This window comes from Oncorhynchus kisutch, linkage group LG21, assembly GCF_002021735.2.
Source record: "Oncorhynchus kisutch isolate 150728-3 linkage group LG21, Okis_V2, whole genome shotgun sequence".
NCBI classification, from domain to species: Eukaryota; Metazoa; Chordata; class Actinopteri; order Salmoniformes; family Salmonidae; genus Oncorhynchus; species Oncorhynchus kisutch.
In genome coordinates, this window is record NC_034194.2 from 41,294,194 (window position 1) to 41,311,954 (window position 17,761).

General features: G+C 46.7%; 1 protein-coding gene across 1 annotated transcript; it reads left to right on the forward strand.

Annotated features, from left to right (window-relative positions):
- The first annotated feature begins 676 nt into the window (after positions 1-676).
- On the forward strand, positions 677-16,958 carry si:ch211-63o20.7 (Serine/threonine-protein kinase pdik1l-B-like). Its single transcript, XM_020471796.2, has 4 exons — positions 677-956; positions 3,471-4,336; positions 12,739-12,979; positions 15,960-16,958. Exons 2-4 carry the CDS (start codon positions 3,551-3,553, stop codon positions 16,196-16,198), a joined length of 1,266 nt encoding a protein of 421 aa, XP_020327385.2. The 5' UTR covers positions 677-956; positions 3,471-3,550; the 3' UTR covers positions 16,199-16,958.
- The last annotated feature ends 803 nt before the right edge of the window (positions 16,959-17,761 follow it).

The window sequence follows — 17,761 nt, forward strand, 5'->3', positions numbered from 1 at the left end:
CTAGCAGAGCCGGTTAGGCTGTTTTCATGTTTTTATTTTTTTATTTTACCTTTATTTAACCAGGTAGGCAAGTTGAGAACAAGTTCTCATTTACAATTGCGACCTGGCCAAGATAAAGCAAAGCAGTTCGACAGATAAAACGACACAGAGTTACACATGGAGTAAAAACAAACATACAGTCAATAATGCAGTATAAACAAGTCTATATACAATGTGAGCAAATGATGTGAGAAGGGAGGTAAAGGCAAAAAAAGGCCATGATGGCAAAGTAAATACAATATAGCAAGTAAAATGTTATCCAGAGCGTTGATGGCTAAATGTGACGCTTGCAACAATTTAATTGCGCTTTTTTGCCGATGTTTACTGACGCAGAGTGAATAAATGATATGTCGGCATATATAAAATTGTACCGAAACGACCTGTTTCCATCACAGATATCGTGATTATTTTTTTGTATACAGTATGACTTTACTCGCATAAAAACTGGATGGAAACGTGACTACTGACAGTCAATGAACAAAGTAGACTACCCAGCTGCTATTGATTGCATTGGTGTTTATGGGAGACACCCAGTTAAGTAGACCGCAATTGACACTTTTATTTCAACAGCAAACACTGCCTGAGTGAACTATCTTCATTTATCCGCCATTTTGATTAAATTATATGAAACGTTCCGTCATTGGACATTTCGAATTATATCAAACATGCATCTTCGTTGATTGGCCAATGATACACGTAAACGTTGTCGTTACGTACGGTTTTGTAGCCTATCACAGCGCACATTTGTCTAAGAGCGGGACGTTCCAAAGGGGAGAGGAAAGTATTGCAAATCCATCTTTGTTTTCATTTGACTCGAAGATGTTGGTATCCGTTTCAGATTCACCTCTTAGTCAAATTAACAGATACACATAGTTATAATGAACTTTTAGTGAAAAAATATAAATGAACTCTATGGGGTAAGTGTAATTTACTTAATGTAACTAAATTAAAATGTCTCGATACGTTTAGCAAGCTAACCAGTTAGCCAACCGTAACTCAAACGAGAAGGACGCTCGGTTGTTACCGTTACCAAGACAAGCGATTTAAATATGCAAATCTGGTAAATGTATTTGTGAAAAGTGAAAGTCAGTTGGAAGTACATTACTATTGTTAAGATCTCCTCAACTAGCTAGGTAACCACATTTTACTATAGTCAGTCAAATTGACAAAATATTAGCTAACGTTATCTAGTTAGCTAACTTCTTTAGCTACTGTTAATGCCTGTTAGCAAACAACATGTTAACAAGTTAGATACATTAGATAATTATAGCGGGCTTCTAGGTAGCTAACATTTGCCCATTCAAATAGATGGTAAATATGAGTTCATAACGTTACATTTTCGTGCATACATTTCATATTGTCATCTAAAAGGCATTGTAGTGCAGACACTCTACTAGCATTGGTGGTGGAACATTGTTTCATAAAGGACGTATGCGTATACTTTCCCTGTTGTTTTTCACCATTAAATCGAGTTAAGGAAGAAATCGACGCATTTGCAGCTGAATATAAGATTTATTTATGAACGGTCCACGGGAGATCCGATTGTATAACCAGTTGAATACAATGTCTTTGGACTGTAACATGAAATGACTAACTCCATCTACAGGCCTTTGGGCTATTCACTAAATCCTCTGTCTAAACGCAAATACGCCTTTTACTCGATACAGTTTTAGAAACATTTATAACTTTAACATTCATATACGCGAGAAATAATGTTTCAAATTCAAAATATACAGTTAAATGTTCACAGTTTAGTAAAGTTGTATTCTGGTTGCACAATGCAGAGGGCTCCACATTGACATGCTTGGTTGACGGTAGGTGAAGGTGGGAGGTCCTGTATAAACACAAACTTACTTCCTTGACAACTTCCTTCACAAAAGCTCTGCCCGGAGAACCACAATAAGTATGAATGCCCTGACTTCTGCAGAGGACATAACACTGTAAATGCTGCATGGCCAATGCAGACATCTGAATGATCATGCAGCGCCTTCTTAGGGTTAGTGCTATCCGGAATCCTTGGGACATCCTAACCTTAACCCCTACCCTAACCTTAGCCATAACCCTTACCTAATCTTAACCGTTTCACATTTCAACTTCAATGGGGTGACATCAGAGTTGGGATGTCCCAAGGATACCATTTAGACTTTCCCCACTTAGTGACTCTGGGAAGATCTCAATTGTAAACTCCTCGTATCCTCTTTTTTCGTCTCCTTCTCAAAATCCATTGGAGGAAAAGGTCACAGGGGCGGGACCTCTGGCCTTCTCATCCAATGGATTTTGACAAGGAGGAGAGGATGGATGTGTAACAGTACTCGTCTGGCGTTGTGTACAATCAGTCATCGACATGGAACTCCAACATGTAGCTTTATTCTGATAAGAACGACAAAAAATTGCACGTCATGCAATGCACGTCTCACCATCCAACTCTGCACTCACGCACGCTGGTTTGGTGCTTGTTCACTGGGGCAGTTACCAAAATATTACAATATAATATCGTTAACAATGTACCTGATAAGAACGACACAAAATTGCACGTCATGCAATGCACGTCTCACCATCCAACTCTGCACTCACGCACTGTACAAAATATATGAAACCCCCCCACCAGACACGGTAAGTTGCTAGCTAGTACTGGCGGGAATTCTCTACAACAAAATGCACAACAAATATTCTCCAAAAACCACTGCATCTTATGTGTGATGTTCGAATAACATTTACAAACAATTTGATATAAATTGTACATTTAAATCATCACTTGAGAGTATAAAAATCACTTTTGATGTACAGTGCTTTGCAACCAACAACTTACCGCTGGTTTGGTGCTTGTTCACTGGGACGATTCTAACTGGAACATCCCCCCTCGTAAGCAAGCTACGCAAACCAGCCAATAAGATGCCATGTTGAGTAGGTGAAGGCAAGACAAACTCAAACCAAAAACCCATTGGCTTAACAATAAAGTGGCAAGGGGAATCACCAATATAACCCTGTTACAGATGCAAGGAATCAAGAAAATGCCATTGAGATTCTGCCAAATTAAGCATAATTGGGGGTGAAGTTTCGTATCATGTTTTGAAAATTCTTTCGGGTGCAACCAGGATGCAACTTTGCTCAACCATGTACATTTAACTGTGTCTTTTGTATTTGAAAGATTCTTTTCACTGTTAACTTCCAGCTGTTTCTAAAAAAACGTATTGCAAGTGAGGATTATTAACGTTTCTAATTGTAGTGGGATTGTAATTCACATGGTCCCAGCTGCCCTCCATACAATCAGCTGATAACCCAAAAGGGTGTATGCTGGAAGCACCTTTGTGTTTTCGAGAGCTACTTGTTGCTAAGTTTATTTGCTCAAACAGGAAAGACTGAGATCATATCACGTCTCATCAATTTCATGATAGCTACAACTAGCTAACAATATTTTTGTCATTTTGCAGACATGGTAAACGCAAACACTGACTTCAAACCAAGAATCTAAGAACAATCCAAGTTACTGTTTTATATAGTGAGTCAGAAGATGGAGGAGTTGTACACCCTTGAGAGGGAGGTCGGACGAGGCAGTTACGGGGTGGTCTTCGAGGGCCACATGGCTAAAACAGGCGAGCGGGTCGCCATAAAACGCCTGCCCTGCAGTAGCCCAGAGTGCATCGAGCTTTACCTCCAGGAGCTGTGGGCTATGAGAGCCACGGCCAAGAACCACCCCAATGTCATCGCCCTCCATGGCTGCCTGCTGCAGACCGGACCCAAGACCCTGCAGCCCCTCAGGCCAGGCAGGCTGCCTCTGGACCTGGTGGAGAGCGCCCTAAAAGGGAGCGTGGTGGGGATAAAGCAGAGCCAGGAGGAGAAAAGGACTAAGTCAGACTCCTCCCGGTCTAAAACTAAGAACAGAACTAACTCAGGTGGTCTCTTCAGAACCAAGAGCAGATTGAGAACTAACTCCGAGTCAGACTTCTTCAGGTCCAAATCCCAGGAATCAACTAACTCTGACTTATCCATGTCCAAAACGCCTGTGAGGAAAATTTCTGGCCTTTCCAGGCCCAGAAAGAGACCAGCCCCCACAGGAGAGAAGGACAACCGTGGTCCCAGGCGCTGCTTGGCCCTGTGGCTGGTGATGGAGTACTGTGATGGGGGAGACCTGAACCACTACCTGTTGTCCAGACCTCCAGAAAGCCAGAGGAACCACAGTGTGGTCCAGCAGCTAAGCTCAGCCATGGCCTTCCTCCACCGTCTCCGCATCGTACACAGAGACCTGAAGCCAGACAACGTGCTTGTCTGTCTCACGCCTAACGGGCCTCTCATCAAGGTAGGTGCACCAAAATTCAAAGGGAAGGGAAAGGAAAGGGGTGTGTGCGTGCTAAGAAGATGAACACTTCAGTGTAACCACGGTCCCAACTGAACACTTCAGTGTAACTAAATAACATTTTATTTGTCACATGCGCCGAATACAACAGGTGTAGACCTTACCGTGCTTACTCACAAGGCCTTAACCAACAGGTGTAGACCTTACCGTGCTTACTCACAAGGCCTTAACCAACAGGTGTAGACCTTACCGTGCTTACTCACAAGGCCTTAACCAACAGGTGTAGACCTTACCGTGCTTACTCACAAGGCCTTAACCAACAGGTGTAGACCTTACCGTGCTTACTCACAAGGCCTTAACCAACAGGTGTAGACCTTACCGTGCTTACTCACAAGGCCTTAACCAACAGGTGTAGACCTTACCGTGCTTACTCACAAGGCCTTAACCAACAGGTGTAGACCTTACCGTGCTTACTCACAAGGCCTTAACCAACAGGTGTAGACCTTACCGTGCTTACTCACAAGGCCTTAACCAACAGGTGTAGACCTTACCGTGCTTACTCACAAGGCCTTAACCAACAGGTGTAGACCTTACCGTGCTTACTCACAAGGCCTTAACCAACAGGTGTAGACCTTACCGTGCTTACTCACAAGGCCTTAACCAACAGGTGTAGACCTTACCGTGCTTACTCACAAGGCCTTAACCAACAGGTGTAGACCTTACCGTGCTTACTCACAAGGCCTTAACCAACAGGTGTAGACCTTACCGTGCTTACTCACAAGGCCTTAACCAACAGGTGTAGACCTTACCGTGCTTACTCACAAGGCCTTAACCAACAGGTGTAGACCTTACCGTGCTTACTCACAAGGCCTTAACCAACAGGTGTAGACCTTACCGTGCTTACTCACAAGGCCTTAACCAACAGGTGTAGACCTTACCGTGCTTACTCACAAGGCCTTAACCAACAGGTGTAGACCTTACCGTGCTTACTCACAAGGCCTTAACCAACAGGTGTAGACCTTACCGTGCTTACTCACAAGGCCTTAACCAACAGGTGTAGACCTTACCGTGCTTACTCACAAGGCCTTAACCAACAGGTGTAGACCTTACCGTGCTTACTCACAAGGCCTTAACCAACAGGTGTAGACCTTACCGTGCTTACTCACAAGGCCTTAACCAACAGGTGTAGACCTTACCGTGCTTACTCACAAGGCCTTAACCAACAGGTGTAGACCTTACCGTGCTTACTCACAAGGCCTTAACCAACAGGTGTAGACCTTACCGTGCTTACTCACAAGGCCTTAACCAACAGGTGTAGACCTTACCGTGCTTACTCACAAGGCCTTAACCAACAGGTGTAGACCTTACCGTGCTTACTCACAAGGCCTTAACCAACAGGTGTAGACCTTACCGTGCTTACTCACAAGGCCTTAACCAACAGGTGTAGACCTTACCGTGCTTACTCACAAGGCCTTAACCAACAGGTGTAGACCTTACCGTGCTTACTCACAAGGCCTTAACCAACAGGTGTAGACCTTACCGTGCTTACTCACAAGGCCTTAACCAACAGGTGTAGACCTTACCGTGCTTACTCACAAGGCCTTAACCAACAGGTGTAGACCTTACCGTGCTTACTCACAAGGCCTTAACCAACAGGTGTAGACCTTACCGTGCTTACTCACAAGGCCTTAACCAACAGGTGTAGACCTTACCGTGCTTACTCACAAGGCCTTAACCAACAGGTGTAGACCTTACCGTGCTTACTCACAAGGCCTTAACCAACAGGTGTAGACCTTACCGTGCTTACTCACAAGGCCTTAACCAACAGGTGTAGACCTTACCGTGCTTACTCACAAGGCCTTAACCAACAGGTGTAGACCTTACCGTGCTTACTCACAAGGCCTTAACCAACAGGTGTAGACCTTACCGTGCTTACTCACAAGGCCTTAACCAACAACAATGCAGTTAAAGAAATATACTTAAGAAAATATTTACTAAATAAACTAAAGTAAAAAATAAAATAAAGTTACACAATAAAATTACATAACAATGAGGATATAAACCTTGGGTACCGGTACTGAGTCAATGTGTGGGGGTACAGGTTAGTTGAGGTAATATGTACATGTAGGTAGAGGTAAAGTGACTGCATAGATAATAGCAGCAGTGTAAAAACAAAGGATGGGAGTTGTCAATGTAATTAGTCCTGTGGCCATTTGATTAATTGTTAAGAAGCTGTTAAGGAGCCTTTTAGACCTAGACTTGACGCTCCGGTACTGCTTTCCATGCGGTAGCAGAGAGCACAGTCTATGATTTGGGTGACTGGAGCCCTAGACAATTTTTTGGGCCTTCCTCTGACACCGCCTAGTATATAGATCCTGGTTGGCAGGAAGCTTGGCCCATGTGATGGGCTGTACGCGTTACCCTCTGTTGCACCTTACGTTCAGACGCTGAGCAGTTTGCAATATACCAGGCGGTATATATGGTGCAGCTGTAGAACATTTTGAGGATCTGGGGACCCATGCCAAATCTTTTCAGTCTCCTGAGGGGGGAAAGGTGATGTCGTGCCCTCTTCACGACTGTCTTGGTGTGTTTGGACCATGATAGTTTGTTGGTGATGTGGACACCAAGGAACTTAACTCTCGACCCGCTCCATTTCAGCCCTGTCGATGTTAACAGGGGCCTGTTGGACCTTCCTTTTCCTGTAGTCCACGATCATCTCCTTTGTCTTGATCACATTGAGGGAGAGATTGTTATCCTGGCACCACACTGCCAGGTCTCTGACCACCTCCCTATAGGCTGTCTCGTTGTTGGTGATCAGGCCTGTTGTCGTCAGCAAACTTAATGATGGTGTTGGAGTTGTGCCTGGCCATGCAGTCGTGGGTGAACGGGGAATACAGGAGACGACTAAGCACGCATCCCTGAGGATGCGTTGAGGATCAGCATTGCGGATGTGTTCTTGCCTACTCTTACCACCTGAGGGCGGCCCGTCAGAAAGTCCAGGATCTAGTTGAAGAGGGAGGTGTTTAATCCCATGGTCCTTAGCTTAGTGATGAGCCTTGTGGGCACTATGGTGTTGAACGCTAAGCTGTAGTCAAAGAACAGCATTCTGACTTAAGTGTTCCTTTTTTTCAGGTGGGAAAGGGCAGTGTGGAGTGCGATAGAGATTACGTCCGTAATAGTAGTCCGTAATAGTTTGTAAGCCCTGCCACATCTGACGAGCATCAGAGCCGGTGTAGTAGGATTCAATCTTAGTCTTGTTTTGATGCTTTGCCTGTTTGGTAGTTCATCTAAGGATATAGCGGGATTTCTTATGTGCCCGGATTAGTGTTCCGCTCCTTGAAAGTGGCAGGTCTAGCCTTTAACTTCTGGTTGGGATATGTACGTACGATCACTGTGGGGAATGACGTCGTCGATGCACTCATTAATTTATTTTTGAATTTTTACCCCCTTTTCTCCCCAATTTCGTAGTATCCAATTGTTTTGATAGCTACTATCTTGTCTCATCGCTACAACCCCCGTACGGGCTCGGGAGAGACGAAGGTTGAAAGTCATGCGTCCTCTGATACGCAACCCAACCAAGCCGCACTGCTTCTTAACACAGTGCGCATCCAACCCGGAAGCCAGCCGCACCAATGTGTCGGAGGAAACGCTGCGCACCTGGGAACCTTGGTTAGTGCGCATTGCGCCCGGCCCGCCACATGAGTCGCTGGTGCGCGATGAGACAAGGATATCCCTACCGGCCAAACCCTCCCTAACCCAGAAGACGCTAGGCCAATTGTGCGTCACCCCACGGACCTCCCGGTCTCGGCCGGTTACGACAGAGCCTGGGTGTGAATCCAGAGTCTCTGGTGGCACAGCTGGCGCTGCAGTACAGCACCCTTAAACACTGCGCCACCCCGGAGGCTGTCGATGCACTTATTGATGAAGACAGTGACTGAGGTGGTATACTCCATGCCATTGGATGAATCCCTGAACATATTCCAGTCTGTGCTAGCAAAACAGTCCTGTAGCATCCGCGTCATCTGACCACTTCCGCATTGAGAAAGTCACTGGTACTTCATGCTGTAGTTTTTGCTTGTAAGCAGGAATCAGGAGGATGGAATTATGGTGAGATTTTCCAAATGGAGGGCTTTGTCGGCATCTCTGTGGAATAAAGGTGGTCTAGAGGTTCTTGTTTTTTCTCTGGTTGCACATGTGACATGCTGGTAGAAATGAGGTAAAACAGATTTAAGTTTACCTGCATTAAAGTCCCCGGCCACTAGGAGCACCGCTTCTAGATGAGCATTTTCTTGTTTGCTTATGGCCTTATACAGCTGGTTGAGTGTGGTCTTTGTGCCAGCATCGGTTTGTGGTGGTAAATAGACTGCTCCGAATAATATAGATGAGAACTCTCTTGGTAGATACACTACCTCAGGCGAGCAGTACCTCAAGACTTAAAAAAAAATATTAGACATTGCACACTCTGTCCCGCTGATGCACTGTCATGGTAATTTCCTGTATTACTAAGTGGAAGGAGAGTTTACAAACCACACACAAGTCAGAGTTATACTTTAAAGAGCTTCACCATAGCCCTGTGACTCTCAGATCAATTCAGTGTCTACAAGTGAATTCTGAGAGAGTCAACATAATGGCAACTGAGATCTTTTATAGCCAAGATCCACCCCCTAGTCGACATGACAAACCACAGATAATAGGAACTGTTCACAAAGAAAGACTTTTACTTGAGAGAGGAGTATCCCATAGCCGGACAGCATTAGCTATAAATTATCGTTCAGTTTGGTCTCCTAAACGAGGTTCTAATCTCGTTCTTGGTACTTTATATTACCAAAACATTATCTCCTCCAATGGCATATATCAATTGTCAATTCTAGATACTCCCATCTCAAATACAACCCACCCCTGGACAAACTCTCTGAGAGGAGTGAGCCTCTAGGTTATATACTAGGTCAAGATAAGTTTCAACATCAGAGGGGACATACAATGGTTCCAGACACTGCCGTACTCCTCCCCCCAATGGGAAAAGGAGGGAGTGTACTGGAGTACAGACATTGTGGAGCCCTTCACATGGTTTAACATATACACTCGCATATGAAGACAATCCTGACCTCTCCCCTCTCAGGGCCCCAAGTGACTTTTCCCACATAAGCATATTATGAAAGTAAATAAAACTTCAGCTACGACCCGGTGAAACATAAGATATTACCGTTTTTAATGTCCCATTGGTAGGATAGTCTCGACCATAGATCATCCAGTTTATTCTCCAGTGAGTGCACGTTGGCCAATAGAACCGATGGTAGTGGTGATTTACTCACTCGCCTCCGAATCCTCACAAGGCACCCCGACATTCTCCCTCTGTATCTGTGCCTTTTCTTCACGCGAATGACCGTGTATTTGGGCCTTGTCTCCGGAAAGCAGTATATCCTTTGCTTCGGACTCATTAAAGGAAAAAAAATCGTTGTCCGGTTTGAGGTGAGTAATCGCTGTTCTGATATCCAGAAGCTTATTTTGGTCATAAGAGATGTTAGCAGCAACATTTATGTACAAAATAAATTGGAAACAATCCAGTAAAAATAAAAAAATAAATAATACACTTGGTTAGGAGCCCGTAAAACGGCAGCAATCCCCTCCGGACCCATTACATGTAGGGTCCTACATATAGGGACAGAGATGATGCAATCCCCTCCGGACCCATTACATGTAGGGTCCTACATATAGGGACAGAGATGATGCAATCCCCTCCGGTCCCATTAGATGTAGGGTCCTACATATAGGGACAGAGATGATGCAATCCCCTCCGATCCCATTAGATGTAGGGTCCTACATATAGGGACAGAGATGATGCAATCCCCTCCGGACCCATTAGATGTAGGGTCCTACATATAGGGACAGAGATGATGCAATCCCCTCTGGCCCCATTAGATGTAGGGTCCTACATATAGGGACAGAGATGATGCAATCCCCTCCGGCCCCATTAGATGTAGGGTCCTACATATAGGGACAGAGATGATGCAATCCCCTCCGGCCCCATTACATGTAGGGTCCTACATATAGGGACAGAGATGATGCAATCCCTTCCGGCCCCATTAGATGTAGGGTCCTACATATAGGGACAGAGATGATGCAATCCCCTCCGGCCCCATTAGATGTAGGGTCCTACATATAGGGACAGAGATGATGCAATCCCCTCCGGCCCCATTAGATGTAGGGTCCTACATATAGGGACAGAGATGATGCAATCCCCTCCGGCCCCATTACATGTAGGGTCCTGCATATAGGGACAGAGATGATGCAATCCCCTCCGGTCCCATTAGATGTAGGGTCCTGCATATAGGGACAGAGATGATGCAATCCCCTCCGGCCCCATTACATGTAGGGTCCTGCATATAGGGACAGAGATGATGCAATCCCCTCCGGTCCCATTAGATGTAGGGTCCTGCATATAGGGACAGAGATGATGCAATCCCCTCCGGCCCCATTAGATGTAGGGTCCTGCATATAGGGACAGAGATGATGCAATCCCCTCCGGCCCCATTAGATGTAGGGTCCTACATATAGGGACAGAGATGATGCAATCCCCTCCGGCCCCATTAGATGTAGGGTCCTGCATATAGGGACAGAGATGATGCAATCCCCTCCGGCCCCATTAGATGTAGGGTCCTACATATAGGGACAGAGATGATGCAATCCCCTCCGGCCCCATTAGATGTAGGGTCCTACATATAGGGACAGAGATGATGCAATCCCCTCCGGCCCCATTACATGTGGGTCCTACATATAGGGACAGAGATGATGCAATCCCCTCCGGCCCCATTACATGTAGGGTCCTACATATAGGGACAGAGATGATGCAATCCCCTCCGGACCCATTACATGTAGGGTCCTACATATAGGGACAGAGATGATGCAATCCCCTTCGGCCCCATTACATGTAGGGTCCTACATATAGGGACAGAGATGATGCAATCCCCTCCGGCCCCATTACATGTAGGGTCCTACATATAGGGACAGAGATGATGCAATCCCTTCCGGCCCCATTAGATGTAGGGTCCTACATATAGGGACAGAGATGATGCAATCCCCTCCGGCCCCATTACATGTAGGGTCCTACATATAGGGACAGAGATGATGCAATCCCCTCCGGCCCCATTACATGTAGGGTCCTGCATATAGGGACAGAGATGATGCAATCCCCTCTGGCCCCATTACATGTAGGGTCCTACATATAGGGACAGAGATGATGCAATCCCTTCCGGCCCCATTAGATGTAGGGTCCTACATATAGGGACAGAGATGATGCAATCCCCTCCGGCCCCATTAGATGTAGGGTCCTACATATAGGGACAGAGATGATGCAATCCCCTCCGGCCCCATTAGATGTAGGGTCCTACATATAGGGACAGAGATGATGCAATCCCCTCCGGCCCCATTACATGTAGGGTCCTGCATATAGGGTCAGAGATGATGCAATCCCCTCCGGTCCCATTAGATGTAGGGTCCTGCATATAGGGACAGAGATGATGCAATCCCCTCCGGCCCCATTACATGTAGGGTCCTGCATATAGGGACAGAGATGATGCAATCCCCTCCGGTCCCATTAGATGTAGGGTCCTGCATATAGGGACAGAGATGATGCAATCCCCTCCGGCCCCATTAGATGTAGGGTCCTGCATATAGGGACAGAGATGATGCAATCCCCTCCGGCCCCATTAGATGTAGGGTCCTACATATAGGGACAGAGATGATGCAATCCCCTCCGGCCCCATTAGATGTAGGGTCCTACATATAGGGACAGAGATGATGCAATCCCCTCCGGCCCCATTAGATGTAGGGTCCTACATATAGGGACAGAGATGATGCAATCCCCTCCGGCCCCATTACATGTGGGTCCTACATATAGGGACAGAGATGATGCAATCCCCTCCGGCCCCATTACATGTAGGGTCCTACATATAGGGACAGAGATGATGCAATCCCCTCCGGACCCATTACATGTAGGGTCCTACATATAGGGACAGAGATGATGCAATCCCCTTCGGCCCCATTACATGTAGGGTCCTACATATAGGGACAGAGATGATGCAATCCCCTCCGGCCCCATTACATGTAGGGTCCTACATATAGGGACAGAGATGATGCAATCCCCTCCGGCCCCATTACATGTAGGGTCCTGCATATAGGGACAGAGATGATGCAATCCCCTCCGGCCCCATTATAACACCGTTGTACTGAACACCAGTGTAACCACGGTCCCAACTGAAAAGTACATAGAACATTTCTTTGTTTGTCTACTAAAAGGGTGAAATGGTTTTAACAGCCAAACACAGACAGTTAATTTAAATCCTCAGCTTGATACTGTAACAATATTCACCTTCTTCAATCTTCCATTCCACACTATCTTCCTTTAGGTGGCTGACTTTGGCCTGAGTAAGATGAGTGTTGAGGGGGGCCAGGGGATGGAAGGAGACACCAGTCTGACCAGACAGCACTTCTCCTCTACGTGTGGCTCTGACTTCTACATGGCTCCAGAGGTGTGGGGTGGCCTCACCTACACAGCCCAGGCAGACATCTTCTCCCTGGGAGTGATGTTCTGGGCCGTACTGGAGAGACTCACCTTCCTGGAGGAGGGCTCCACACAGGAACAACTGGGTGAGTTGGAGGGAGGGAGGGAGGGCTCCACACAGGAACAACTGGGTGAGTTGGAGGGAGGGAGGGAGGGCTCCACACAGGAACAACTGGGTGAGTTGGAGGGAGGGAGGGAGGGCTCCACACAGGAACAACTGGGTGAGTTGGAGGGAGGGAGGGAGGGCTCCACACAGGAACAACTGGGTGAGTTGGAGGGAGGGAGGGAGGGCTCCACACAGGAACAACTGGGTGAGTTGGAGGGAGGGAGGGAGGGCTCCACACAGGAACAACTGGGTGAGTTGGAGGGAGGGAGGGCTCCACACAGGAACAACTGGGTGAGTTGGAGGGAGGGCTCCACACAGGAACAACTGGGTGAGTTGGAGGGAGGGAGGGAGGGCTCCACACAGGAACAACTGGGTGAGTTGGAGGGAGGGAGGGCTCCACACAGGAACACCTGGGTGAGTTGGAGGGAGGGCTCCACACAGGAACACCTGGGTGAGTTGGAGGGAGGGAGGGAGGGCTCCACACAGGAACACCTGGGTGAGTTGGAGGGAGGGCTCCAGACAGGAACAACTGGGTGAGTTGGAGGGAGGGAGGGAGGGCTCCACACAGGAACAACTGGGTGAGTTGGAGGGAGGGCTCCACACAGGAACAACTGGGTGAGTTGGAGGGAGGGAGGGAGGGCTCCACACAGGAACAACTGGGTGAGGGAGGATGTGTTTGTGTTGTCTCGGCCTGTGGCGGCCTATGGAGAACAAATCTATGTTGACTATCTGTGAAAAGATTCAGAGGGGTTAGTTAAGCTAACCCTTGAATATGAATGCTCGCGGTTTCATTTTGGCTCTTCAGAGTCGGAGGATGATGAAGCAGTAGAATACAGACTGTCAGATTTAATTCTCTAAAATGTCTGGTGTCCACGAGCAGCTCTGTTGGAGGAAAACACTATGCTACAGGTTTACTATAAAATGCCTTCCTTCCCCACCTCTGTTTTATAATGCCTTCCTTCCCCACCTCCCTTTATAATGCCTTCCTTCCCCACCTCCCTTTATAATGCCTTCCTTCCCCACCTCTGTTTTATAATGCCTTCCTTCCCCATCTCCCTTTATAATGCCTTCCTTCCCCACCTCCCTTTATAATGCCTTCCTTCCCCACCTCCCATTATAATGCCTTCCTTCCCCACCTCCCTTTATAATGCCTTCCTTCCCCACCTCCCTTTATAATGCCTTCCTTCCCCACCTCCCTTTATAATGCCTTCCTTCCCCACCTCCCTTTATAATGCCTTCCTTCCCCACCTCCCTTTATAATGCCTTCCTTCCCCACCTCCCTTTATAATGCCTTCCTTCCCCACCTCCCTTTATAATGCCTTCCTTCCATACCTCCCTTTATAATGCCTTCCTTCCCCACCTCCCTTTTTTATGCCTTCCTTCCCCACCTCCCTTTATAATGCCTTCCTTCCCCACCTCCCTTTATAATGCCTTCCTTCCCCACCTCCCTTTATAATGCCTTCCTTCCCCACCTCCCTTTATAATGCCTTCCTTCCCCACCTCCCTTTATAATGCCTTCCTTCCCCACCTCCCTTTATAATGCCTTCCTTCCCCACCTCCCTTTATAATGCCTTCCTTCCCCACCTCTGTTTTATAATGCCTTCCTTCCCCACCTCCCTTTATAATGCCTTCCTTCCCCACCTCCCTTTATAATGCCTTCCTTCCCCACCTCCCTTTATAATGCCTTCCTTCCCCACCTCCCTTTATAATGCCTTCCTTCCCCACCTCCCTTTATAATGCCTTCCTTCCCCACCTCCCTTTATAATGCCTTCCTTCCCCACCTCCCTTTATAATGCCTTCCTTCCCCACCTCCCTTTATAATGTCTTCCTTCCCCACCTCCCTTTATAATGCCTTCCTTCCCCACCTCCCTTTATAATGCCTTCCTTCCCCACCTCCCTTTATAATGCCTTCCTTCCCCACCTCCCTTTATAATGCCTTCCTTCCCCACCTCCCTTTATAATGCCTTCCTTCCCCACCTCCCTTTATAATGCCTTCCTTCCCCACCTCCCTTTATAATGCCTTCCTTCCCCACCTCCCTTTCTAACGCCTTCCTTCCCCACCTCCCTTTATAATATCTTCCTTCCCCACCTTCGTTTTAAAATATCTTCCTTCCCCACCTCCGTTTCAAGTGGGTTATCAACCTGAATGAAAATGTCTCTGTTACCGAAGACAATCCTGGATTTAAATATAAACCGGGGAACTGAGGCGTCATTATGTTGCCCATGGTCTGGTGGGTGAATGGATGGGGTGAGTGAGGGAGGGAAGGAAACTTCCCCGGCCAGTAAAGTAGTGGCTCATTACTCCTCTGCCTCCTTTTGTTGTCTTCCAAGAGTCCATGAATGGATGACAGTTCTACTACAGTAATTATTACAGTGGGTCATGTTCTCCTGGTTGAAGGATCAAGATGATGGCTTGTTGTTTTTTTTTCTACATGATATTTTTTCTGAAAATGAAATACTGATATCTGTCCTGTACCTGTGTGGTCCCACAGGTGCGTATGTGTTTTTAAGGCGTCAGCTTGTTTCAGTTCAGCTGGCGCGTAAGCAGAACTCGGTGAACCGAACGACTGTACCTACATACTCTCAAGACTTTTTCTTGAAAAACGAGAAGAATAGTGCTGTTTGTCCATTTCGAGATGCCGTAGCCCGTATACACTATCTCAAAATTGTACGAATTAATCTAAGATGTCAAAAGTAATGATAGAGTCATTTTTTTATCTTAGATGCGCAATTTTACATCTAACTCCAATGTTTGGGGTGTAGACTTTGGCTCCGAACTTGCCTCCCGGAAAAATGAGGAAAAATGGTGTGCCTGAACATCCCGGGGAAGAATTCCCTCACCGAAGTCCAAAATGAACAAAAAAACGTCACAAAATATCATCAAAGTATCTTCCTTTGACTGGGAAACATGCAGACTCCTTAAAGATGTTAGTACTGATACACAGTATTTTTCCCTACAGGTGCGTATGTGTGTAAGGCTCGCTGGCTGATGCCACTGGGCGAGGCGTTGTGTGAGAACCCAGACCTCCAGTTGTGCATCCCCATGAAGTCCCGCCGCTCCCCCTCTCTACCGCCCCCTCCTGGCCAGGCTGTCTGCACCCTGCTACTGGACATGTTGGCCTCAGACCCGGACGCCCGGCCCACCGCCGCCCAACTGGAAGACAGGGTCCGCTCTGCCATGGAGGAGGACGCACAGTGACGGGGTCTGCGTCCCAAAGGATACCCTATTCCCTATATAGTGCACTACTTTAGACCAGGGCCCTTAGGGTTTTAGTTAAAAGTAGTGTATTGTTACAGGGATATTGGACCCTGGTCAAAGTAAGTGCCCTAGATGGGGAATGGGGTGCATATTGGGATGCAGAGCAGGTGACAGAGCTTCTATATCCAATGTGCTGAACACTCATAGTCAGTCTTATCTACTAGTGTGAGGGACCATGACGGTCCCTACAGAAATATAACCCACAACCTTGGTGACCCAATGCTCTAGCCATCTAATGGTCAAAAGAAACGTGTGCTGACTTGCCAGCACCCATGCACGCACCAAGTCACCAGGAACAACTACTGCTACATAGGAGCCTGGGGTTCTGTACCTAGCCTTAAAGATGCTTTTGGGAAACCGGGCCCTAGTCTTCTGACTCTGAGGGAAGCTTACTGTTCTTTAGGCACATCAATATACCGAGTGAGTGAGGTAGGTGAGTGAGGTAGGTAGGTAGGTAGGTGAGTGAGGTGAGTGAGTGGTGTTTTTGTCTTCGATGCTACAGACAGTTTGGTTCGCTAGCCTATAGGCCCACGTTGTGGTCAGAAATGGTTTGCATCTAATATTTATTATTTCATGAATCATGGAATGTACTTGAATGATTGTAGCACTGCTTGAAGATACCACTTGATGTATATACATGTATTAGACTGTAACATTTTATGGGAATGTGATTTAATAAATGCATATTTATGGAGTTTGAGTCGGTCAGTAGTGTCTTCAATCAATATGATGCTCAGTTAATTTGTGAATTTGAGATACGTTTGTATGTACAGTACATTCGTAAAGTATTCCGACCCCTTGACTTTTCCCACATTTTGTTACGTTACAGCCTTATTCTAAAATGGATTAAATTGGTTTTTTTCCCCTCATCAATCTGCACACAATATCCCATAATGACAGAGCAGAAACAGGTTTTTAGAATTTGAAATATCACATTTACATAAGTATTCTGACCCTTTACTCAGTACTTTGTTGAAGCACCTTTGGCAGCGATTACAGCCTCTTCTTTGGTATGATGCTACAAGCTTGGCACACCTGTAGGCACAAAAAATTGTCAAAGACCCCAGTCATAGACTTTTCTCTCCACTACCGCATGGCAAGCGGTACCGGAGTGCCAAGTCTAGGACAAAAAGGCTTCTCAACAGTTTTTAACCCCAAGCCATAAGACTCCTGAACAGGCAATCAAATGGCTACCCGGACTATTTGCATTGTGTGCTGCCCCCCCAACCCCTCCTTTACGCTGCTGCAACTCTCTGTTTATCATATATGCATAGTCACTTTAACTATACGTTCATCTACATTCTACCTCAGCCTGGTTGGTCGGCCCAATTATCTGCATTGTGTCCCGCCACCCGCCAACCCCTGTTTTACGCTACTGCTAGTCTCTGTTCATATATGCATAGTCACTTTAACCATATCTACATGTACATACTACCTCAGCCTGACTAACTGGTGTATGTATGTATGTAGCCTCGCTACACATTTCACTGTAAGGTCACCATG

What these genes read in the sequence shown, in the direction of transcription:
- si:ch211-63o20.7 (XM_020471796.2), top strand. Translation starts at nt 3,551, where the DNA reads ATGGAGGAGTTGTACACCCTTGAGAGGGAGGTCGGACGAGGCAGTTAC. An exon ending in CTAACGGGCCTCTCATCAAG is followed by an intron (nt 4,337 to 12,738) that starts GTAGGTGCACCA and finishes ATCTTCCTTTAG; the next exon opens with GTGGCTGACTTTGGCCTGAG. An exon ending in CTCCACACAGGAACAACTGG is followed by an intron (nt 12,980 to 15,959) that starts GTGAGTTGGAGG and finishes TTTTCCCTACAG; the next exon opens with GTGCGTATGTGTGTAAGGCT.